Raw genomic sequence first — 24,443 nt, 5'->3', positions numbered from 1 at the left:
CTCTATGCTTCTTGTCTTGTGCTCTTTCTGTTTTGCAAATTGAAGATAATCAGTTGAAGCAAAGTTCACACTTCTTACTTTCCGTCTTCTCTAGCCGACGCATTTACATTCGCCATATATAGCCAACGCCGGTATGGTTTTAATAAATTTCGTGTTTTTAAAACTTACTTTTAGAAACCTCGATATCATAGGATAAATTAGGCCGCTGATATGCAATAAAAACCGTCGAAAATTAATGGACATTTTTTGGTGGACTAGCCGTCATTAAAAAAAAAAAAGAGGCGGTTAATGCGGGCAGTAATACCACTGGATATTTCTCATAGTTCATCTGTGGTGTGCTCGTCTGTAATCTCCGGTGGCTAGATCGTTGGATAATATGTTAGAAATTTTTAGTGGATATTCTAGGTCAACCGCTGCCCTGACCACCGAACTGATTGCAACCTAAATTAGTTAGAAAGCTGTTAGAAAAAATTCTTACCGAAAATGAGCCGCCGGTTCTCGTTTCCTTGCAGTGGAAAAATATCTGCCGGAAAGCTTAATCTCTCACGGAAATTGGCCAATTTATATCGGAGAAATTTTGACAATTTTTTTGTAGTGAGAGAGAGAGAGCTAGAGAGTTGACGGGCACAGAGAGAGGGGAGAGAGTATTGATATTTAATATTTAAATATTAGTACAATATATTTTAAATATTTGATTAATAATTATTTTAACTATTATTTAACTGTTAAATAATTATTATTTTAAATGTTAAATAATAATCATTTTAGCTATTACTTTAACTATTGTTTTAGAAAATAATTAATATTTAACAATCAATTAAATTTTTTAAATATGAGTAAAAATATATTTAAAAGTATTTATTTAATGATACTATTTAGCTATTATTTTAACTTAAATAATATCATTTAGCTATTATTTTAACTAATTATTTAAATATAATTAAATATATAAATATTTAAGAAACATTGAAATATATTTTAAATATTAAGTATAAAATATTTTAAATATTTAATTAATAATTATTTAAAACTATTTTTTAAAATAAAATTTCTTTTCTCTCTTTTCACTCGTGGACTCTCTCCCCTCCTCTCTCTCATATCTTTCTCTCTTTAAGTTGAATACGCAAATTATTTTGGGCATTAGAATGCACATTCTACTAGCTCCAAATAATTTGAAGAATTTAGCTCCTATTTAAAATTTTAATTATTGAATGCTCCTTCTACTAATTTATTAAATAAACTACTCCCTGAAATAATTCCTAAATATTATTCGAATATTGATAAAAACTTCAATAATTTAAAAGAATTTTCGGCATTTGCAAGCTGATTCATGTAGTCATAATATTTAACAGTTCAAAAACATTTTGCACTTCCTATCCTCACTCTTATGTTCTTCTCCTTGGAGTTATCAAATTAGTCAAAACTTATACTACCTTCTTACTTATATTAATATAAATGGAGGGACTTTCAACTACCTTCCATTAATATATATGATATATTACAATAATGACAAATTGCATCTTTACATTCTTAATATGCGCAATTGTAACTTGTTCATATTATTTGATCATGATTTAAATTAGGTTTAAGAATTAAAGTAGTTGGAAGTTGGCTTAAACATTTACAAATTTCAAGCGGGTAAACTAAGGTCTCACGGGAAGGATTTTAATTTTTTTAGAGTATGAAGTATATCAAAACATATCACTAATCTTTGAAGATGTTGAATTTAATTTTTAGAGTATGAAGTATATCAAAACATATCACTAATCTTTGAAGATGTTGAATAGAGAAAGAATGTAGCCGTAAAATTTTGTCACAAGCTAATTAAAGTCGCACGCTATGTATTCACTGGAAACATATAAGGTGATAGAAAGAAGGGTTGATGAGCTCTTACATTCAAAAGGTCATATAAATATTCAGCGAGGTTTATGACTCTATTTATTAAAATACGGAAGAGTTTTACTCTAGGAAGAATTCCGCTAATATAGGACGTCATATAAAGTTAAATTTCATATTGAAATTTACTTTTTTTTTCATGAAGAAAATATTAGATAATTTGCATTTGTATGTTGTAGGCGTGCATCATGAAAAGTTTAGGGTAGTTAATATTTTGTGATCAGAAGAAAATATATTGAAATCTCCGTCAACGTCCCTTTTACTAGTACAATTATTGTGCTTGACTTGAAATAGAACACGCAATGGAAATTGGAAAATATGAATTGAAGGAGATAGAGATTAGCTAGCTAGGGATAAAATTCCTAACGTAATGGATGACATATATTCTGATGATGCAATTAATAAGATAATAAAAATGATTTTGCGCCAATAAATTAATTAGACATTTCATAAGAATGTCTTAAATAGGTTTTACTCAATCAAATATCAGAATGAAAGCAAGAACTAATAAATTAATTTTAGGCTTCATTTAGAACGGCTTTCCTGCTGCTTTTTAAAACAACTTTTAAGTGCAAAAATTTCTAGTTCAAGAAATTTTTGTATTAGAAAATTGCTTTAGAAAGCAGTAAGAAGGTTGTCCGAAACAAAGCCTTAGGCTTCGTTTGGGACGGCTTTTTTATTGCTTTCTAAAACGGAGTTTTAGTGCAAAAATAAAAAAATTTGTACTAAAACTCCGTTTTATTCATACAGAGGTTGCCCTAGTTAAATTTGATATATTGATATTAATTTTAATTTCATTTCAGAGCTCGATTCATCTCTAGCTCGAGTAGCTCGAGCTTGAATTTGATTAATTAGTCGAGTTCAAGCTCGAGCATGAACAAAATTCTATGAGTTTGAGTTAGCTCATTTAAAATGAAATAGATAAAATAATTTGATTCAAGTAATTATTATTAGAATAAATTACAAAAAATGAGAAATTAAAAGATTAATAATAAAGAGTCACTCGATATAAGAAAATAAGATAATTTTTAAACATGTTTAACATATTTATATTGAACTCTTGAATAATATTATATTTTATGTTAATATTTTTTTAACAAGATGATTTGCGAGTTAACGAGTCATTTATCGAGTCAAACTGAAGCTGACATACAGCTCAGCAGCCTCAGCTCGACTCCATTACACCGCTAATTAAAATCATAGTTGTCACTATATTGTATAAAAGAAATAATGTCATCTATGATGTTGGAGTCGTTTTATTGAGACAATTGTTATGAATTTTCAATATTCATAAGATGGGTTTAAAAAACTTGTAATCTAATATTTGAATAATTTTAGATCTAATCAATAATACCAATATTTGTGATGAAGTCATTAGTAATGTTTCCATCACTTTCCAAAGGAATCTTCTCTATGATGTGATCGTTGCAGGTTGCTATATAATTAATGCGAGAAATATAGTGGAACACGCAACTCATCTTGATCTATTAGTTGAGGACTTTCACTATCAATTAAGAGGTCATAGATTCGAGTCTTATGTATGTGATGCGTGTATAAATTTATCTTGATTGACCTAAATATAAATTTAAAAAAAAATCAGTGGAACCGTTCACTTTAAAGTCAAGTCATCTGTTGATTGGAATTCCACAAATGCATTGGCAAATAATATTTATATATTTAATATTCAAATAATTATGCATCTAAAACATTATGCTAAGTTTTATGATAAATTAATGATTTTGTACTCTCCTGAGGCATTTTTCTTCAGAGAAATATTGTCATATCGCATCATATATTTATTCAATCTTTTTTTTATAATCACCTCCCATTATAAACCATCTCATTTGTGTCTAAACTATGTTCTCTTGTCTTCAACCAAAGCAATGAGCACAGTAAAAATAACACTTTTCTTATCATGATTGAGCAGGGGCAGGGCTATATATATATATATATATTCTTTAGGTAATTTGTCCACCTCAGTCTATTTTTAAATCTGGATTATTTGAACTCTGATTTAAGCAAACTTTAGGTTGAACTGAGCGTCTCAGAAATACAAACCCAACGACACCAAATTCAACTCAATCCAATCCCAAATGGGTCCGAATCAAAGACTCGAAGCACTGTTGGAAGGTTCAGACCACCATTTTGATTACCAAACGGTTTCCAAACATGACATTCTTATAGTCGAATCGAGCAGCTCAACGAGACGAATCCAACGAGCCCAAGATCGCCGAATTCCGTTATCATTAAGACCTTCAAATTTTTGAGGAACGGTCCACAATCAAGGGATTCAATATCGGTCGTCCATCCAAACCACTCCCCATTTGCCCTTGATCCTCCTCCTATTTACGGGTAATGCCATCCTTATAAATAGCCCCTCATTTCTCTTGAGAGGGGACCCAAAGAAGGAAGAATAAAGAAGGAAGAAGCAAGAAGGAAGAAGAGAAGAAGAGAAGGAGAGAAGAAACTCCTCCTCGACCACCGCCGGAGTTCCGCCCGACTTCCAAGTGACGTCGGATTTCAGTGACACCTGAATTCCACCCGACCTCCAAGTGATGCCAAAGTTTCACCTGAACTCCAATTGACGCCGGAGTTCTGCTCAAATACCATCTAACGCCGGAGTTCTCCACGGCCTCCAACTGACGTCGGACTTCTACCCGACGCCGGACCTCCGCTCGTCACCAAGCTTCTACTCGACGTCAGACCTCTGCTCGTCACCAAATTTCTACCCAACGCCAGACCTCCGCTCGTCACTAGACTTATACATGACGCCTTCTTTTAGACCTTTGTCGTCAAACAACAGTCCTTCCGACCTCCGTCACCTGCCGACTACGGTCCTTATGACTTACGTCGCCCACCGACTACAGTCCTTCCGACCTCCATTGCCCGCTGACTACGGTTCTTCTGACTTACGTCGCCCACCGACTATAGTCCTTCCGACCTCTGTTGCTTACCGACTACGGTCGTTCTGACTTACATCACCCATCGACTACAGTCCTTCTGATCTTCGTCACCCGCCGGCTACAGTCATTCTTACTTATGTCGCCCATTGACTACAATCCTTCTGACCTCTTTCATCAGCCAACGGTCCTTCCGACCTCTGTCGTCCGCTGACTACGATCCTTCCAACCTCTGTCGCCCGCCGACTATGGTCCTTCCTACCCGACGAACACATTAACAGTGACTCTTTCTATCCACATTATGTAATGTACTCTTTAAGATGTACATCAAGTTAAGGCCTTCCCCCAAGGAAGGGCCTCATTTGTAATCAACTGGAATACTTGTGGATTCATTCAAACTAGGCTAAGCCCCGTGGGTTTTTCGCCTTCTTGAAGGGTTTTCCACATGAAAATCTTGAATGTCACACCATCTTGATGGTCAACCTAAGGCCTTCCCCGAAGGAAGGGTCTTTTATGAATATCGCACCATCTCTTTCATCTGTTTGCATGCCAGATTTTTGTACAAAGTTAAGACGTTAAACTTTATATTTCTCTACCACCGCGAATACTCTAGGACGTAACAATGGTCTTTAGGCAATTGCACCTAGTACAATTAAACACATTGTGTAGATGTATTATTGTTAGAGAATGATGAACAAAATATAAAGAGAAATAGTAAATCAATTTTTTTTCCGGGGGCAGCGGACCCCCAACATATATGCCAACAATTACTTATAAATTTATCCCCCTGGAAATTATGACTGGTTCCGCCCGTTATTGAGTAGAACATCATTCACAAGATAACATAAAGTGTACATAGATCTATCATCTCTCTCAATGCACAATATGGATTCTTTCGGCAAGTCTTGATTCTTAAAGTTTCTACCCCCACTGATGTTGTTGCCAATAAACTTCATACTCTGCTCATTTTCATGAATTCCTCATTAGATAAAAATTCTCCCTACTAAAATCCAAAAATCATTGCAAATTTATTTACTCAAAGTGTTCTGTTCTTTTCTACAATATCGAAATCAACTATTCTAAGTAGTAGTTGATGAATAAGGACTCCATATAACTGCAATTCTAGAACTTTAAAAATATACTTAAAATGGGATTTCTTTGCCCTTCTTAGGCAAACAAATACCTCAAATTATCTAAAAAATTTATACAGTACGCTCGTTGCTCTATATGTGACCAAAGCATTGTAATACCTTCAAATGAATATAATTAGAGAGGTCCTCTACATAAGATAATGAGGACAAAATAAATACTTGAATCATGTTCCACACATACTAACAAAGAGAGATAAATAAATCATTTTTCTTAATTCAATTTTATTAAGAGTCATTTTTTTTTAATCTAAAAAAAATCATTTATTTTATAAGAAAACAATCAAGACAAAATTATCATGCAAGATATAAAATTAAGATGTTATTTTTTTAGTAAAAATTTGTCAGCAATAAAATTCAAGTGATTCAAATTAATTCCAAAATTTTATATTTGATCCAAGATTTATGATAATTTTTTATGTAGATTCGCCATCATGACTGAAAAGTCGTTGCATAATCATAGCCAAATAAATTCCACAAAATGCATTAATTTTAGAAAGTTTTCCAACTAAAAATTAATACTAATAATTATTATGATTAAAATTTAATGAGAATTAACAAGCCTTAAAATCATTTAAAGACATATAATATAAATTTTGATGGAGATATGCTAATTTAATCTTCTTCTTCTTCTTTTCTATAAATCCATGAAAGAATGCATGGATGTTCTGAACGACTCCGTTTCTCTTCCTTACAGGATATACAGATCCTACCACACTAATTCCTCTTATTCAATGGAGAAATTTTCATTCGGTACCATTATGCTCTTATTTATTCTCTTCTTCTTCATTGTCAGTTCATCTCCCTTGCAATTGCTCTCAACCCTAAACACCAACACAACAAACTACAATTCACTCGTTGCCTTCAAGAGTCAACTCATGAAGCAAAGCATTAATGGCGCTTCTTCTACCGTTCTCAACTCATGGAACGACACAACCCACTTCTGCTCATGGGAAGGAGTCACGTGCGGCCACAAGCATCAAAACAAAGTTGTAGCCTTGGATCTCAGCTCCAGTGGATTGGTCGGTCCTCTTCCTCCTTCCATAGCCAATCTCACCTTCCTCAGAAGGCTCGATCTTAGCCTCAATTGGCTCAATGGTGAGATCCATCCAAATCTTGCTCGATTGCAACGATTGCAATATCTTAACTTGAGTTTTAACTCATTTCATGGAGACATTCCCCCCATTCTCATGGCAAATAACTCTGCGTTTCAAGTTCTTGATCTCTGTTGCAACCAGCTTACAGGCAAGATCCCTGCAACCCTAAACTCTATGTCACAGCTCAACCATCTTGATCTTAGTAACAATAGCATCATTGGCACCATCCCATCTTCACTTGGAAATCTCTCCTCCTTAGAAACTCTTCGTGTCTTTTCTAATCATATAGGGGGAGGCATCCCACTAGAGATTGGCAGCCTTCATAAATTAAAACATATAAATGTGGCAGGGAATAATCTTTCTGGTAGCATTCCATCTGCATTCTTCAACCTATCATCACTTCGAATAATTTTATTAGTAAGTAATCACCTTTATGGTGATATTTCAACTAATATTGCCCAAGCTTTTCCATACCTAGAAATATTTTATATTGGTGGAAATCATTTCTTTGGTTCACTTCACCAAGCTCTTCAAAATGTTACCAGTATCAGGCGTTTAGACATTGAAGATAATAATTTTACAGGAGTGGTGCCACCAGATCTTGGAAAAATGCATAACCTTACATACCTCAATATGCAATACAATAAGCTTGAAGCAGCTGATGCAAAGGACTGGAGATTTCTTGATTCTTTAACTAATTGCACTAGCTTAGAAACCTTGGCCCTTTGTAGCAATAACCTTGGTGGAATGCTTCCAAAATCAATTGGGAATCTCTCCATTGAGCTTCAAAAATTGATATTGGGATTCAATCATATTTCAGGAAGCATCCCTTTTGAACTTGGAAAGTACGCCAAATTAAATTGTTTAGGGATGGAGAGAAATCTTTTGCAAGGTCCTATACCTGAGAGCATTGGAAATCTTCAACGGCTACAAGATTTAAATTTATTTAATAATAGTTTAACGGGAAGTATTCCTTATTCCTTAGGCAATCTCACAAAACTTATCAATTTATTTTTAGGATTTAATCAATTAACAGGTTCTATTCCTTCAACACTAAAAAATCTTAATATTCTCAGTATTTTGAATCTCAGGCAAAATAATCTAAGTGGCTTGATTCCGAGAGGGATTTTTCTCATGCATTCCATTTTAGATACTCTAGATTTATCCTATAACTCTTTTACTGGAACTCTACCATTAGAAGTTGGTCATCTTGAACATCTCATGTTTCTAGATTTTTCCAATAACAATTTAACAGGGGAAATACCAGAATCACTTGGAAGTTGTCAGCTATTGCTTCAATTAAATATAGAATACAATTTTTTTCATGGCTCCATTCCAATTTCTATAGGGAACATAAAGAACCTTGAAACACTAGACCTTTCGCATAATAATTTATCAGGGGTTATTCCTCAATCCCTACAAAATATTATGTTTCTTAAGCGCTTGAATCTGTCATTTAATAATCTTGAAGGTGAGGTGCCATACAAAGGTGTCTTTGCAAATTTCTCAGCAATCTCCCTCATTGGAAATGAAAAACTATGTGGAGGAATTTCAAAACTTGATTTTCCAAGATGTGTTGTCAGCTCATCATCAACAAAAAAAAGAAATCATAATTTAATTAAAATTTTGGCCCCAATTCTCAGCATACTAGTTCTGATATTGGCCCTTGTGATGTGCTATACTTTGCTTTATAGAAATCAAAAGCAAAGTGGCCAAAGCAGAAATTCATCAAAGTCATCCTTAAACACTCAATTTCCAAGAATTTCTTATACAAAATTAGCCAGAGCTACAAATGATTTTTCCACTTCAAATCTAGTTGGACATGGAAGATATGGATTTGTTTATAAAGGCACCCTAAGAGATTATGAAGATATTGTGGCTATTAAAGTTTTTAATCTTGAGGTCCATGGAGCTCTTAAGAGTTTCACATCTGAATGTGATGCATTAAGAAGAGTACGACATCGTAATATTATAAGGGTTCTAAACTCATGCTCTAGTATTGATCATCAAGGCAAAGATTTTAAATCTTTGATTTATGAATTCATGCCAAAGGGAAACTTGGACATGAGGCTACACCAAGAAAATGAGATTGATGAAGATAATATTCTTTATCTAGAAAAGAGATTGAACATTATCATCAATGTTGCGGATGCTTTGGAGTATCTTCATCATAATTGTGAACCATCAATAATTCATTGTGACATAAAGCCGAGCAACATCCTACTAGACAAGAACATGATTGCGCATGTAGGAGATTTTGGACTCTCAAGAATGCTCTCTGAAGTTATGAGTATGCCTGTCCAAGATTACTCTGATAAAAGAGCGATAAAAGGAACTATTGGTTATATTGCCCCAGGTGATTTGATGGTTCATCTTTTTTATGTTATAATTAATCATGTCATTCTATTTTAATATGATATACTCTTTTTTAAAGTAATTCTTTCATATAATATATAAACTCATTTTACTTGTAGAATATGGTGAAGGAGCTTGCCCGTCTACCTCTGCAGATGTTTATAGTTTTGGAATAATACTACTAGAGATACTTACTGGAAGAAGGCCTACTGATGATATCTTCCATGATAACTTAAATTTATATAATCATGTTAAAATGGCATTTCCTCATGGAATCAATAACATCATAGATCTTAAAATGTTTACTAAAGAGCAAAGATATACTATCAGCAATTGTCAAAGCATCAACAAATGCTTGCTTTCCTTGGCAGAAGTAGCTCTCTCATGCTCAGCTTCATTACTAGAGGAAAGACCATCCATGAGAGATGTGGTTACAAAATTGCATGCAATTAGAGTTTCCTACCTTCAATCTGATGGAAATGAGGACTTCTTTTAGAAAATCAAAGCCAAGCAATGATTCTTAATTTGTCTTAAGTCCCGGCCTTCATGTAGTTTGTAATTAGCTTTTGATTAATTATCAGAGAAGTACAGCTAATATATACATAAGCACTTGTGCAATTTTATTCTATTCTTCTTTTAATCACTTTCTTAAAATGTTTGACTATAATAGTTTGGGTAAATTAATATCTGTTGAGATGATTCATGTGTAAGGAAATGGTTTATTTTTATCTTATGAGATTTCATCATCAATTTATGAATGAAGAGTTCATTCTTATTAAAAATTTTCAAACAACGAGAAAATTTATATAATTGAAAGAAAAAAAAATTGTTATATCATTAGGTGGAAGCTCAAAGCTTAAGCATATCTAACTTAATAGTAAATCCAAATAAGAAAGCTTTTTGTTTTAATTAATGAAACTGTCTATTTCATTAACTCACATCTGTTCAAGTCTATTTTGTTTATTATAATCTGTTTTAATATTATTTATGTATTCTTCCATTTTAAACTTATAAAAGGCTTTATTAATTCTCATTAAATAAGGTTAATGATTATTACTAAAATTTAGAACTTACATTAAGGCTTTGTTTGGAACGGCTTTATGATCGTTTTGATTTTCAAATCACGGCCATAATTTTTATTTGGCCACTGCATTTTCACTACATTTAATAATTTTTATGCTAGGAAGTTATTTTCTACAACAGCTTTTTAAAAAATTGCTTCATTCACAACAATTTTACAACCATCTTTATAAAAAATTGCAACCGTCTCAAATGGACCCTAAGTTTTAATCAAAATTGACGCTTCGTTTGGGTAGCATTCTTACTTCTTTTAAAAGCACCTTTTCAGTACAAAAAATTTATGAGCTTAAATTTGTTATACTAAAAAGTTATCGTGGTCTCCGAAAATTCGTGCGCCGACCTCCCCTTTGCTTTTCGGGGGGTTTTAATGGATGAAGTTCTAGGGTAAATTTTGGGAAGGCAGATTGAGATTATAGATAAGTCACTACCCATATATTTTGCCCTCATTTTGCGAGGACTTTATGATTTGAGTACTAGTTTTCTATAGGTGCAAGCCCCTATAGTTAATTACCTCTCCCAGTAATGAGAGAGAACTTTTGATTAAGGCTAGTCGTCAATCAGATACGTAAAAACACGTAATATATGGCATGTAGTAGCAACAAAGGTTTGATATTTAGAGATTTAATATTTAAAATTGAAAATTTCACCATCATGCACTTAAAGTGAAAGGTGGGGGAATGGATGATGGTCTCGATCAAGATCCCATGGTTTCGTTGTCCCAGGTCATCATGGTCCCTAGTCTACTTAGTCAAAGGAGGTAGTTGACCCAACCTAAAAGAAGGATCATTGTCGGTAGTCATGGGTTGCTATGTTCAAGGGTGCCTTGTAGACCTGGGGTGAATATTTGCCTAAAAGGACAAAATTAAATCCACCTTAGCTAACAGAGGGCTTTGTGCCCTATCGATTATATTCTATTGATTCATATATCAAGGATATGATGGTATTAAGAACATACAGGCTCTTTCCATGATCGTAGTTTAGTTGTGCCAATTGGCGGCAGACCACCAGTTTCAAAGGGCCTCGGTCATAACCGTTTATCTATGGTGTCATTTGGTGGCATGACACATACAACATCCTTGCTAGCAATAGATGATTTGAAAATGAATCATAGTTATATTATCAACCAGACAATATCTCTTTGTGAGTCAAAGTGTATTTTCAAATTTGTCCACCTTGACAAACTGTTACGGATGATTGATGGATTTTACTTTAAGTGATTGATGGTTGAATTTTGATTTTAAATGTTTTGGAATTTTTGATATTTTTTGAGTTTTGGATTTAGTGGGTATTTGACTGGCACTTCAAATGTTTGGAATTAACCCCTTTGATTGATATTTTCTGTCAACACAACCATTATCAAGGTAAAAAGTGGATTTTTATTTATGGGTCGAACCTTATCGATTCTATCTACCCGTCGACAAAAGATTGGGTTCATTATCGGTTGTAAGCCATTATTAGTGAATTTTCTTTATTATAGACCTTGAATATCTAATATGAATATTTAAAACAAATATTTTAGCCAACAGCGTGACAATATATTCTTTTAATAATTTGAGTAGTGTTGACTTCTACTAATCCATGCAGAAGGATTAGGTTTGAACTTAACTTCATTTACTAACTCACGCAGCATCCCTAGATGTCATGTGTGTACCCATAACACGCTCATTGGGGTCCATGGGTTATTTATATTTCAATGCGTGAGGGGGTATTTTGGAATATTTAAAAATTTTATTGGTCTTTTACGGCAACTCGTAGAATTTTGTATATGTTGTAGATCTCTTTTGTATTTATCGGCAGGTGTTGTGTTGAGTGCACGACAGGTCTTCTACACGTGTAGACGCTTACATTTGTTGTAATATTATAGTATCATCAGCCTTTGCTCGTAACAGATCAATATATATGCTTAACATTGAATGGTGATTGATTATAAAGGTGACGTAGCATTCATTGCCTTCTGCTACGGTGATTTGTAGGTGCCATATATATATATTAATATTTAAGTACCTCATACATATTCACTTCCTAGAACTCTTATTGGAAATCATTATTTTATCTCAGCTTAATGGTCAATTTATTCAATCAATTGATCTTCCTTTTCGTCGAATCAAAGATTTCACCGCCTATATAAATCCCAATATCTCAATTTTATATACAAAACATTAAATTTCTTTCTTTTAAAATAAAATAAAATAGCTTATCTTTCACCGAATAATAAAGTAGTTGAACACTTACTTTTTTCTTCTTTACTGCATTCAACTTGTCTAAATTAAATAAACAAATCTATCTTACATAAGAATTTACATCAATCAATGGTTAATTTCTAAAAATTATTGAAAGTTTACTACTCTTAATTTAAATTAAATTAAATTAAAATACTTGATGATATTTCTTCCAAATTTCCTTCTCTTTCCCCATATTCTCCTTCACCAAAATAATAAAATAAAGTAATAAATTACTTAACTATTTTAGCAATGGAGAAAGAAAATAAACTCCTTACAATCACTTTATTTTTCTTCCTTATCCAAATTCTTTTCTTTCTCACAAATTTTCATTTTCTTTCTTCTCTATAGCTGCCTTCTCTCATTCTATGCTTTCCTTTGTTCATATGATTAGTGATCGAATCAAAGTTATTTCCTTTGGAGAGTCACTGTTTTTCGCATCCGAACATGTTTCCTTGCTCATTCGCACAATTTTAACTCCCTTGCACTGCCCGCACCTCTCGCTCGTTCGCTCGCTACTGCTCCCCCGCTCAATTATGCTTTTCCTACTTTAGTTAGGGGTCAATTCAATTGAACCAGCCAAGCCCACTTCTTGTATGTTGTTTCACCATAAACATAGAACTAATGGAGATGTTCTTTCTCTAAAAGAAAGATGGGATGTGATCGTCAAAGTTGCCTAATATATAGGTGACTTTGGACTCTCACTCATTAGGAGATTTTGTGAGTTTTTCTCTCGAAGATTGTTCCAACAAAAGTTAGATTAAAGGAACTATTAGCCATATTATGCCAGCTGATGTGCTGATTCCTCTTCTTTATGCTGTAATAAATCATTTCATTTTTTTTAATATGATATGGCCTTTAAATTAATAGCCTTAAAATAAATATTCTCTATTTATTTCTAGAATATGGATTCTATGTATGGTTATAAATTTAGAGTAATACTAGTAAAAATTCTTACTCCAAATGTTTGTAATTTTAGAGTAATTCTACTAGAGATTCTATCCAGAAAAATGCCTACTAATGATATTTTTAAGAATAACAAAAATTTATATAATCACAATAAATGATATTTTCTCATAAATCAACAAAATCATTGATCTTAAAATGCTTAAAAAGGGTAATTATCCATTTACATAACTCCAATATCCATAGATATGCTTCTTTTCCTTTCCAAATAATTTTGAGTTTCATAACATAGTCCTCAAAACTCTCAACTGGATATTCAACAAAAGAAGATGAACTAAAACTCTTCTAGCCTCAGACTGTGTACAAGTAACAAATATCAACTTAGCAATCAATCAAAGGATTTCCCAGCTTCTAAGATGCTTGATTTAAAGATCATCTCTACAATATAAGTACAATATAATGTACAAGAAATCTTCTCATTCTCTCTTCTGCTTTCTGATCAAGCCTCAACAGTAGAACATAACTCTCTTCACCTTCTCTTTCAATGCTGGAAGAGGCTTCACAGATGAACCATTCTGCATTCTCATGCTCTGTGATGTCTGGTTATCAGACAAGTCTGGTTCCATATAAAATCGCGCTCGGAATGCAGCAAGATGAGCATAATATGCAGGCGGCACTGAAAATATTTCAGCAGGATAAAAAAATGTCAATAAATTGGTACTAGTGCTTCGTTTGGGACGGTTTTCTTATTGCTTATTCAAGCAGCTTCCTGGTACAAAATTTAAAAATTTTGTACTACGAAACTACTTTAAGAACCAGAAAAAAAAAAAAACCGTCACAAATGAAGCCTAGATTTGAGTTTGGTAGATTGAGGCTAAAAAACATACCGACAGATACTGATCGAGTGCATCGAGCGTACCTGGATGTTGGATCAAACCAGTCAAGTATCACTCAAATTTGATGTGATTCAATGAAGAATGTAAAATACTGGGTATTAAGAGTAGGCTTACGTGTAGCAGAGATTGTTTGTCAAAGTCTGCATTTCATCTGCTGTAAAATTGTTTTCATCCCATATGACATGGTAATGGGCTGGTCTGCTAGTTCCCTGGCAGGAAGATGTTTGATCAGTAATAAGGCCTTTCTATGTAGAGGAAAATGCCCAATTATCTTAATTAAATCTCCAAGAGTGCAATAATGATTTGTACAAATTCCACATTACCACTATTTTTGGTCCTTGTAATTTCTTAACCTTGGAAAAGCTTTAAAAAACACAAGTTGGTACTTGTAATTCCATACTGGAGACCTAATAATTTGGTAGTGTTTCCTAAACGTTGACAAATTTTATATACAATTTCCCTATATCAAAAAGATGCAAGTGTCCTTAACATTTATTAGTACACTATACATTTAGGGTTCGATTGGAACAATTTTTTTAAGCTCTTTTTTTTTTGGGGGGGGGGACAATTGTCACGTTTCTATTAGATCTGTTATTTCTTGTTATTTATTTAATACATTTTTAAAGTGACAATAAGCTTTTTACAACCATACATGTTAGAATAAGTGTTAAAACTTGGAGGAATTCTTAAATGCAAGAGAGAGGAAGGAGGAGCACATGAATTCTTTATTCCTTGGCTTTAATGGTTTATAAGAGGGGGTCCTTCTTACATCAACTACAATGTTATTTATAGGCATTTACAAGGAGTGTGATAGCTTGCGGTCAACCTAACCTAAAACCGAATCAATACATAACAATAAGGAAGTTGTAACAAAGCTGATAATTGAATTTTTTGAAAAGTAAAAATTTATAATACCCGCAATAGCTTTCCAAAACATTTATTTTTCTCATAAATCGCAACGGTTCTATAGTTTCTTTTATAAACAGCTACAACCGCCCCGAACATCCCTTAGTAAAATGGCATGATAGATGGTTTTTTTTTTTTTTTTGGTGGGGAGAGGGAGAAATTGAGATAATTTAATCGCAAGCATAGTCCTTATGGTTGGAGCCAAAACTATCAACCGTTAGACTAAAGAAATTGTGATATGCCCAACTAAATTTTACATAACTAAAATATATAACGGCCAACTTACCTGGATCCCAGCATGACTACAAAGGTAAAAGTCAAACTCTGTAGGATGACAAATTTTGGAATCAACCACAGTACCTGTATCATCCAAATAACATTATTTTCTCATAAGAAAAACTGGCAATAAATGTTAACCGCATAATTAATAATGTTTACTGCTTCAAAAAGAACTTTTAACCATCCATTCTAACTGATCCAGAGCACATTTTTATGAACATATTGTGAAGGTTTGCCTAAAAATGCAGTATTTCTTCGATTGAGTTTATGCATAAGAAGTACCAGGTAGTATATTTCCACTCTTGTCTGAACTGTTTCTATCCTTATGGTTGTTCACATAAAGCCTGGTGTGGTGTCTCTTTTGAACCACGACAAAAGTCACTGGAGGTTGATAATTTGGTTCTAACGAAGCACAAGCCTGCAAAAAATTATGCTATAAGGATCAGTAGACAAAAATGACGCTTTACTATATGTGATTTTGATGGATATCAGCAAATACAGACCTTACGGATGGCGTCCAATTCGTACAAAAGGACCTGATAGAATTGCCCTTCACTCACACCATCTCTGTTAGAATGAAGAAAAAAATAGAACACAATGCTATTTGAGCATTCAAAGTAGAAAGAGTCTAAAATATAAATTAAGACAATCTTCAAAATATATAACAATGTAAGATCAAGGAGCCAACAATTATCCTAAAACCCTGAGATTATAGGAAAGTTTCATACCTAACCCTTATCAACAAGACACAAAGTATATAGAAGAGTCTTATATCAAGTTAAATATCAAAAACCGTACCTGTAGAATATTATTCTCATTGGCTTTTGACCAGTTGCCTTCCTAAAAGAAATCAGGAGCTCTCTGCAATAGTAAGAAAATAATCATTTAAAGAAGAGAATAATGTTCTCAGAGAAGATTAGTACTTCTCCACAAAGAAAAATATACTATTTGAACTAGCATTATGGTCTTAAGGATGGCATGGCACCTACTTGTTAGATGAGACAGGTTAAGTTTAAGTTTAACAAACTTCTAGTTTGCATAAAGGGAAGATTTACAGCAATAACATCAAATCTTTATCCCACTACGTGACGTCGGCTACATTAATAATTTTTCTTCATTATGACTTATTAAGAGTTAAATTATCATTTAAATCTAATAAAAAAGTCATTTCTAATACTTTCAAGTTAAATCTTTTTAGGTCAATCCCTATTTTTCTTAACATAGGCCAGATAATGCAGAAGTGAAAGATCTCAACAAAGATAATCCACTCAACCAAAATTTCAACTCCCCAAAACTTGGGAATGTGTTTTATAACACTTAAGAACCCAAAAGAAAAGATAAATAAACCTTATCATGCCTCCAGTAAGAGTACCCCGCTGAGGATCATGCCATGTCTTATAAAGATCCTGAATAAGTTCTTGCCGATGAGCCTGAGCACACACAAGTCCAGCATATTTTGTAACTTCTGGCCAGTCTTGGGAAGCAACAACCTGCAGTTATTGAAGTATTAAAAACATTAAAAAGAAAATTACAATTATCATAGAAACATCAATAAGAGAACTTCCATAGTCTAAATGTTAAGAAAAGCCATAATTACAGCAGCAATTGATGGACTAGAATCCTCCCCAGTCTCTGGATGAGTTACATCTGCTCCAAATATTATAGTTGGTTTGTCACTGACCAAAGGAATTCTCCAACTAATAGCATCCAAAAGAACAGTATTTCTCCCACCCATCTGCAATAGCAATGTAATAGCAAAAAAACGCAGAATTTAAGATTTTATATCATATATTTTGCATTCATAAAATGATCAAAGAATTTGAACCAAACCTTAACGTTTATTTTGAGTGAAACATTTGCTAAGTACTGTTTGTTTATCTTAAAAACATGCTTTGTTAAACAGCATTGAGATATCAATCCCAAATCAGTCTCACAGATTCTTTTGAGGTCACCTGAGTCCACAGTAGGTTTTATGAAGTAAGCATGGACTTCAAATATAATTAATTAAAATTAAAAAAAAAAAACATAAGTAAGAGGCTTGACGAACCATATAAAGAACCATTACTATCTGGAAGTATGGCTAGAAGAAGTTCCAGCTCTTTTCCCTTCAGTTTGTTCATTGCCATGTTAAAAACATGTTTAAGAGCCTTTTCTACCTGATCAGGCCTTGCAGAATAGATTGGTATCATAGGTTCTCGGTTGAATTCCTAGATAAAGCATGTTATGAAGGTCATATCATGATTGTTCTGATTAATTTTAGAAATAAAAGCATGAATAATTCCACCTTAGAGTAACAAAAAAGGCTCTAAAACAAATTTTGAAAAAGCAAAGTTTTATGTAGATCCTGCCAAAAAGAAGTGCATATATGTTCTCATTGGTTCAGTCCAGCAATCAAAACTGTTCCTGACAATCAAAGGCCAAACATAGCCCTATTCTAAGATTGTCTTATATGATGGGATTCCTTGCAGAACAATTATCAGCAGCAAGTTATATGAAATTTCACATGCCTGAAAATACATTCTATCAAAACAGTCGATGAAAACTAATTCCTATTTGAATGGTTAAAAAAAAAAGTATAGTTCCTCCATTATTTTTCCAAAATTTCTTTTGGGAAACTCCATTTTCATGAGGTTTTGAGAAATCCATAAGAGACATGCGGGCATTTCTTTTTTTTTTTTTAGTGTGAAAAATATCAAAATGTAAAAAAGTGGGTGGCAGCCAGTTTAGTTGAAAAATATTTTGAAAGTTAATATCAAGATCTTGAGATTTGAAATTCAGTACTCAACTTTCACAAAACACAGAAAAATTTTACTCTGAATAGAAAATGACCTTTTGGAGCACACGAGGAAAAAAAAAAGTGAACCAACTTAAAATAAATAAACTCTAATTGAAAAAATTAAGCTAATGAGTTAGAAAATATTTACCATGCCAGATACTTGACACATCTGTGCTAGCTCCTGACAAAACCCATAAGCAGTGCTTTCTTGAACGCTTCTTGAAAAGTTGATGCAAGCCCAGTTGCTTACTATGCATCCATTTATCACTTTCTATTTTGGAGAAGGGAGAAAATTGATAAAATATAGTTTAAAGACACGCAATGTACAGTTCACAGTACAAAAAAGAAAAGGAATACCCATACCTTGTTCATCATATTCCATTGTCCAACTTGTGGTAGACATTCCTTTTCTTTTCCAGTTTCATTATACTTTAGCTTTATAAAGATGAAATATACCAAATATTTCAGCTATGACATTGTATTTATACTTAATATCCTATCTATATATCACTTGCACATCATCAACTGAACATAATGGCAATTATACATACCCATGGAGCAGGGAGAACCCGAGCTTCGACGGTGGCAAGTTTATCGCTGATTGTAATTCCGAATTCCTTTGCATAGGGGTCTTGTTCATAAGCATTCTGGTGAACTGTCTGAAACGAATAAATGAATTCTAAGTTTTATAGCTTTGATTTATATGAATCGATCACCATGTATCAACATAAGTTACATAAGTAATTATACTACAACATTATTATAAATATTTGGCTGATTACTATCATGGTTATGCTTGTGGTCCCATGAACCTGATATCATAATCTCCGGTAAAAAATATGTGGTTTAACTAGCTTGGATTTGATTTCAAGCGGTAACTTTGAGACAGAAAGGACCCACCAGCCTGAAAAGAAAGTAACCTCTTATGCACAAAGGCATTAGCAGAAGCCAGGACCCACAAAACTCATGCTTCAAACAGAATAAAATGGGTACACTTCAGCATGGTCCTGTAGCTTAATGGAGCCAAGTGAAAGACTCAAGGTGGTCCAAAGAGTTGCCTTTGACCTGTAAGACAGAGAACTAAAGATGGATGGTGCAGACACTGTTCAAAATGCTTTTTAATATGTTGTTTTTTTGTGGCTGAAAGCGTTAGCCTTTTATGCAATTGCATAAACTCAGTGTATGTCTGGCATGTAAAGCTTTGAAAGTAGGTACATGAACATAAAGGAGTTAAAAAGTGCCATTATATGCTTCAAATAAAAGAAAATTAGAGCTAAGATTAAAAAAATCAAAAGCTTCAACAAGGAATCTCCATAATAGGAGGTTTCAGAATCATTCGATTATGTTTTGAGATAAGTGTAATACAAATCATGATTAATTATCAATGTATTGCACTCGCATCTTACAGTTCAAAGACTCATGCTGAAGAAACTTGTCTTTTTTTTTTTTTGGGGGGGGGGGGGGGATTGAGGGGCTTAGCCATTCTATAAAAAAAAGAAACAATTTTTTCCATCTCCATAGGCTTCCTTTCATGCAAGGGGATCTGAAAAGTCATCAAGGCCACAAAATTCTAGCCTATTTTTTCATGATACTTTATATAGCATAAGAAAATCTAGAATCCTAGGACAATTAATGAGTTGCATGATTGCCTGTTTAACCATACAAAGTTCTAAAGCTAGTAACAACAATTTTTAGCAAATTAGGTAAATCACATATCTGAACTTCTTTAAAATACCTATTATGTAATTAAATGATCCTTTGCTACAAATAGAATTAAAATAATAGACCTGTAGAATATCCATCTCTTGATCTCTGGGTCTCTGGCATGTTACTTTCAGCAAGGAAGTTATCTGCTTCTCATTCAATCTCTTTGTGTATCTCTGACCCTCCACTATCTTGCAAGCCTGTAAAAGCACACGTACATGTAAAAAAGGGGACTAAATGTACAAAGAAAGAGGTGGAATATTTGAAAAAAAAAACCTCCATGGGAAGATAATTTGCTTTCTGATTTCCCACTTGAAGACAAGGAAGATGAGAATGTTGAATGGTAAATCCATACATCTCTTTGAAGTATTCAACGACAGATTTCATATTCATTTGCTCATCAACTGGGAAGCTGCAAAAAAGCAAGGTTCAAAGATCTTGAGGATATTTCCATGGAACAAATTTGATATTTGCAGGAAAAAAAATGCAAATATTAACATTCTATTTTAAAAAAATGCAAGTGACACGTCCAATTCAATGAGAATTTAATGAAAGGAAAATATATTTGTTGAGCTTTGTTATGCTCTTTAAGATAAAGTTGGTCGTAGTACAAATGAAGGAATGCCAATTTTTTTAAATGGACAAGTCCCAAATGATACATGAGAAATTGCTCCAAGAATTAATGACTAAACACATATGCAATTAAGGCTTCATTTTGGACAGCTTTCTTATTGCTTTCTAAAGCGATTTTCTGGTACAAAAAGTTCTTGATCTAGAAATTTTTGTACAAGAGAGCTGTTTTAGAAAGCAGTAAGAAAGCCATCCCAAACAAAGCCTAAATACCGCATCCATATTTTCACCATGAAATGATAATATAATTTTTTAAGGTAAAACTAAATAAATATATCTAACAAAAAATTAAATCTTATGTATGAAAGAAGATTATATTCATACATTAACTCGCGTGTAGGTTGGGATGTCAACCCTGAAACTCGATATTTACGACGCACGGCTCCTCTATGAGTTACTTCAACTTTCACACCTCTGAGAGCCTTCTTAATCTGTTAAATTTAATCATAACCAAACATACCCTAAAATGAGAAGGAATCTGCAAAGCAAATGTTTTGGGTCTATGATGATTCCATCAAATGAGCATACCTTAACTCGATCAGCATCTGACAATGGCCTTGAGATCACATCCTTGCCTAATATCTGAGCTACAAACTCGATCACCGGAAGCGGTTCAATAAAAGCAGTCGACGACATGTCTAACAACACATCCACAGTAAAATTTGAGCAAAGTAGAGACATTAGCATGACCAAGCTGTAAAATCAATACAAAATTCCTGACAAAAATCTTCTAACCAATGTTAAGAGACAGCCCCATCTGAGTCGGCCTAATGCTTTGATAGAACCCACCCCAAGACTGCAAACCATCACCCAGCCTCAGTGGCTTCCTGATCTCAGGAGAATAGAAGGATCTACCCACTGCCATGTACCTGTAATTCCATTCATTTCATCAAAAAAAAAAAAAGAATAAAAACTATTAAAATTAGAGAATTAAAAAGAAAAAGAAGCACCTTTGATTTGATAGTTCCCTCAATACAATATCTAGCACCTGAAGGGCTTCTTGCGGAGCATGAGCCTGTTTCCCTTCAAGAAACAGTCTTAAATGGCCAAGGTCAGCTCGAGCAACGAACTTAATTGCCACCTTATACGCCTTATGCCTTCAAAGATTAAAATTTTAAAACAAATACGACATAAATAAGATCTTAAACAGAAATGGACAATAGGGAATCTCTGAAACTATTATAAAAAAAAAAAAAAATTATTCCAAGCCCCACCTCGTGATTCCGGTTCCTTCATCCTCCACGCTGAGAGTGACAACGAACTCCTTGAAGCTAAAAGGTAAAATTCCCGCGGTGTAGAGGCTCTTCCTTCCGTCGTAGGCTGGAAGCCTCATTGCCATCTCCGTCTCCCTGTAAACCCTCACCAGTTCCGCCATTATCGCCCTATTCACCTGCGTTGAACTCACCTCTGGCGTAATCGTCACCTGCGCCAATAAATGTGTCTTATTTCCACTCCAATTCCGATCAAAATTCAATTTTGATCAACCTAAACAGAAAATTTTACTCACATCGTACTGGTTCAGATCTTTATCCGGAAGCTGCGCGAGGAAATGGTTCGCCTTCACGACGCACTTGACGCCTACCTGGCCAAACCCCGGCCGCTGGTGGAAAGTGATCGCCTTCGTCGAAACTGGAGACCCTGCCATCCCCGCCGAGGTCACTTCCCCGACCGCTGGCTCCCGCGGTTTTACCTCATCCGTCACCTTACCCCTGCCCTTCGCCCTACGCCGCATACCAGACTTCTTCTTAGCCAACGGCGCCGCCGGCGGGGGCGGCGGCGTCGCCGGTTGATTAACTGCGGCGGACTGCAGCGGCTTCTTAACAAAGTGCCTCTCAGCTCCCTTAGACTCCTTCATCTGCCCAAGCGGCATTCTCGCCAGCAAGCAATCGCCTTTCTTCGTCGAAGAGCGAAAAAGAGATTTTTTTTTATGAAAGGAATAAATCAAAAATAAGTGGAGTATACATAAAACAATGACGCAGAGCTAAACAGAGAGCATTGATATCATCCTCAGCGGACGTACGGATCTACAATTCCCTGCTCAAAGCATTGACTTGCTGCGCTGCATGATGAACTCCAGTATTCCAGTGTTAGAAAGCTAGAGAGAGAAGCAAACTGGTAACGGCTGCGATAAAGAAAAGAAGAGGAGAAGGAAAACAGACGAGCATTATTACTGTTAGTTTCTCCGTATAGTTGTTGTTGGTCTTTTTTTTTTTGGGAAATTTAGTTGTTGTTGGTCTTTCCTCTGATTTAAAAACCGCATAGATAAGCAACCGAAAGAAAAATCCTCGTTTGCCCAAAAAATCACAAGAGGAGATTTTGCATGCGAGGAATAAATATAGTGGAAGCAAGATGTATACAAGAGAAGAGGGCGAAAACGGACAGTTTCCACTTCGGGATAGGTGGCTACAGGGATAATACTCCTGCTCTGTCGTGTAGCGATGGAGGAGAGAGAAACGGGAAAGAGAAATGGGGAGAGAGAGAGAGAATTAAAGCAGTGTGGAGGCCAAAGCGACGCTCTTTTCTAAAAGACGAGGGACAAAGCGGAGCATTCAGCAGCCGATGGCAGCAGCAGCGCACGCCAGTGGCCCCGAGGACGATGACCAAAGCCACACCGCCACAGGCTCTGCAAGATACTTAAATCCTGTAGCCCTGTAGCCAGCCAGTTAAGAGTCGAGGAGTGGAGACTGCCGCTGCCCACTATACCTCTATATTCATTAATCCATTAATTTACGCATTAAATCCTTTCTACCCTTTCCTCGCCATCAGGGGCGGATCCAGCTTCTTTTTTTAGGGTGGGCAAAAAAAATTTTTTTTGTGGGGGATGGGCAAAAATGCTTAGGATTGATTAAATGAGGGCAAAAAAATTTTTTGAGAGGGGGCAAAATACCCAAAATACTCAAAATATTTCAAAATATCTCACTAAAATTAAAAAAAAAAAAATTTTGAGGGGGGGCATTTGCCCCCCCTCAACTACATGGGGATCCGCACATGCTCGCCATCCCTTACCTATTCTACTGTCGCATTCCCATTATTCCATGCATCAGAGATAACACAGAGATAGACAGAGATTTAATGCTTTTGCCTGTAAAATACTAACACTGAACAAATTTTGGTGCTTTTACTGCCACTCTAACTTCGTCTGCTTCACAGAGAGTCATTTAAACGCTTCTTAGTGATAAGAAGAAGATGATAGAAAGAGAAGGTAGTTATGATGAACATACGTACCCTTCTTAATTAGTGAGCAAGTTGCAAGCTTGTGAGAAGAACAGATAATGATTGATGCTTCTTTCTTCTCATTTTGTTGATCTAAGGAAATAAACACATTAACGATCTTTTTTGACGATCCTCAACAATTTAAGATTATTTTATGTTAACGGTGCTATAGATATTGCTATAATGAATCTTTGATCAGCTTCTCTTTTGTCATATTTTTTAAAAGTTATTAATCAAATTCTAAAACCTGATATAACAGATCATTACTTAGTTTATTAATTTAATATTTGTTTTAAAATATGATTATATTGCATGATGAAATGCTCGGTTTATCAATTCAGCAAATGTTCATACTCATTTCTCATGGGGAGAGTTAAATAATTTTAAAATGTCAATCCCTATGTTTATTACTTTATTCACTCATATTACATCGAATAT

The 24,443-nt window shown here is 34.3% G+C and overlaps 2 protein-coding genes across 2 annotated transcripts in view; one reads left to right on the top strand and one right to left on the bottom strand.

Annotated features, from left to right (window-relative positions):
- Nucleotides 1-10,050, top strand: part of LOC110106294 — a 24,580-nt gene extending 14,530 nt beyond the window's left edge. The window contains exons 13-14 of the mRNA XM_028697906.1: nt 6,560-9,397; nt 9,516-10,050. Coding sequence (XP_028553739.1) covers nt 6,560-9,397; nt 9,516-9,892 — 3,215 coding nt within the window. The 3' untranslated portion in view covers nt 9,893-10,050. The remainder of the gene's footprint in view (nt 1-6,559; nt 9,398-9,515) is intronic.
- Nucleotides 10,051-13,823: 3,773 nt separating this feature from the next.
- Nucleotides 13,824-22,983, bottom strand: LOC110106297 (protein argonaute PNH1). The gene is made up of 23 exons (XM_028697884.1): nt 22,964-22,983; nt 22,300-22,851; nt 22,007-22,215; nt 21,743-21,889; nt 21,528-21,661; nt 21,321-21,430; nt 21,117-21,223; nt 20,439-20,574; nt 20,246-20,362; nt 19,010-19,117; nt 18,822-18,893; nt 18,607-18,729; nt 17,730-17,889; nt 17,513-17,634; nt 17,280-17,417; nt 17,030-17,172; nt 16,481-16,543; nt 16,186-16,249; nt 15,965-16,100; nt 15,690-15,763; nt 14,612-14,706; nt 14,489-14,520; nt 13,824-14,277 (listed from the first exon to the last, which is right to left on the bottom strand). The coding sequence occupies exons 2-23, from the start codon at nt 22,660-22,662 to the stop codon at nt 14,108-14,110; spliced, it is 2,823 nt and encodes a 940-aa protein (XP_028553717.1). The 5' UTR covers nt 22,663-22,851; nt 22,964-22,983; the 3' UTR covers nt 13,824-14,107.
- Between the last annotated feature and the right edge of the window lie 1,460 nt (nt 22,984-24,443).

Source organism: Dendrobium catenatum, unplaced genomic scaffold (genome assembly GCF_001605985.2).
Source record: "Dendrobium catenatum unplaced genomic scaffold, ASM160598v2 fragScaff_scaffold_1021, whole genome shotgun sequence".
In the NCBI taxonomy this organism is placed as follows: domain Eukaryota; kingdom Viridiplantae; phylum Streptophyta; class Magnoliopsida; order Asparagales; family Orchidaceae; genus Dendrobium; species Dendrobium catenatum.
This window is presented reverse-complemented; position numbering and strand designations above follow the sequence as displayed.

Bases quoted from the DNA above. Each gene is read 5' to 3' on its own strand.
- LOC110106297 (XM_028697884.1), bottom strand. From the start codon at position 22,662: ATGCCGCTTGGGCAGATGAAGGAGTCTAAGGGAGCTGAGAGGCACTTT. The intron at 17,635-17,729 runs GTTCGTCAAGCC...CTGTGGACTCAG, and splicing joins TAGTAATGGTTCTTTATATG to GTGACCTCAAAAGAATCTGT. The intron at 16,544-17,029 runs GTTTATTTATCT...TTACTATTGCAG, and splicing joins CTTACTGGAGGCATGATAAG to AGAGCTCCTGATTTCTTTTA.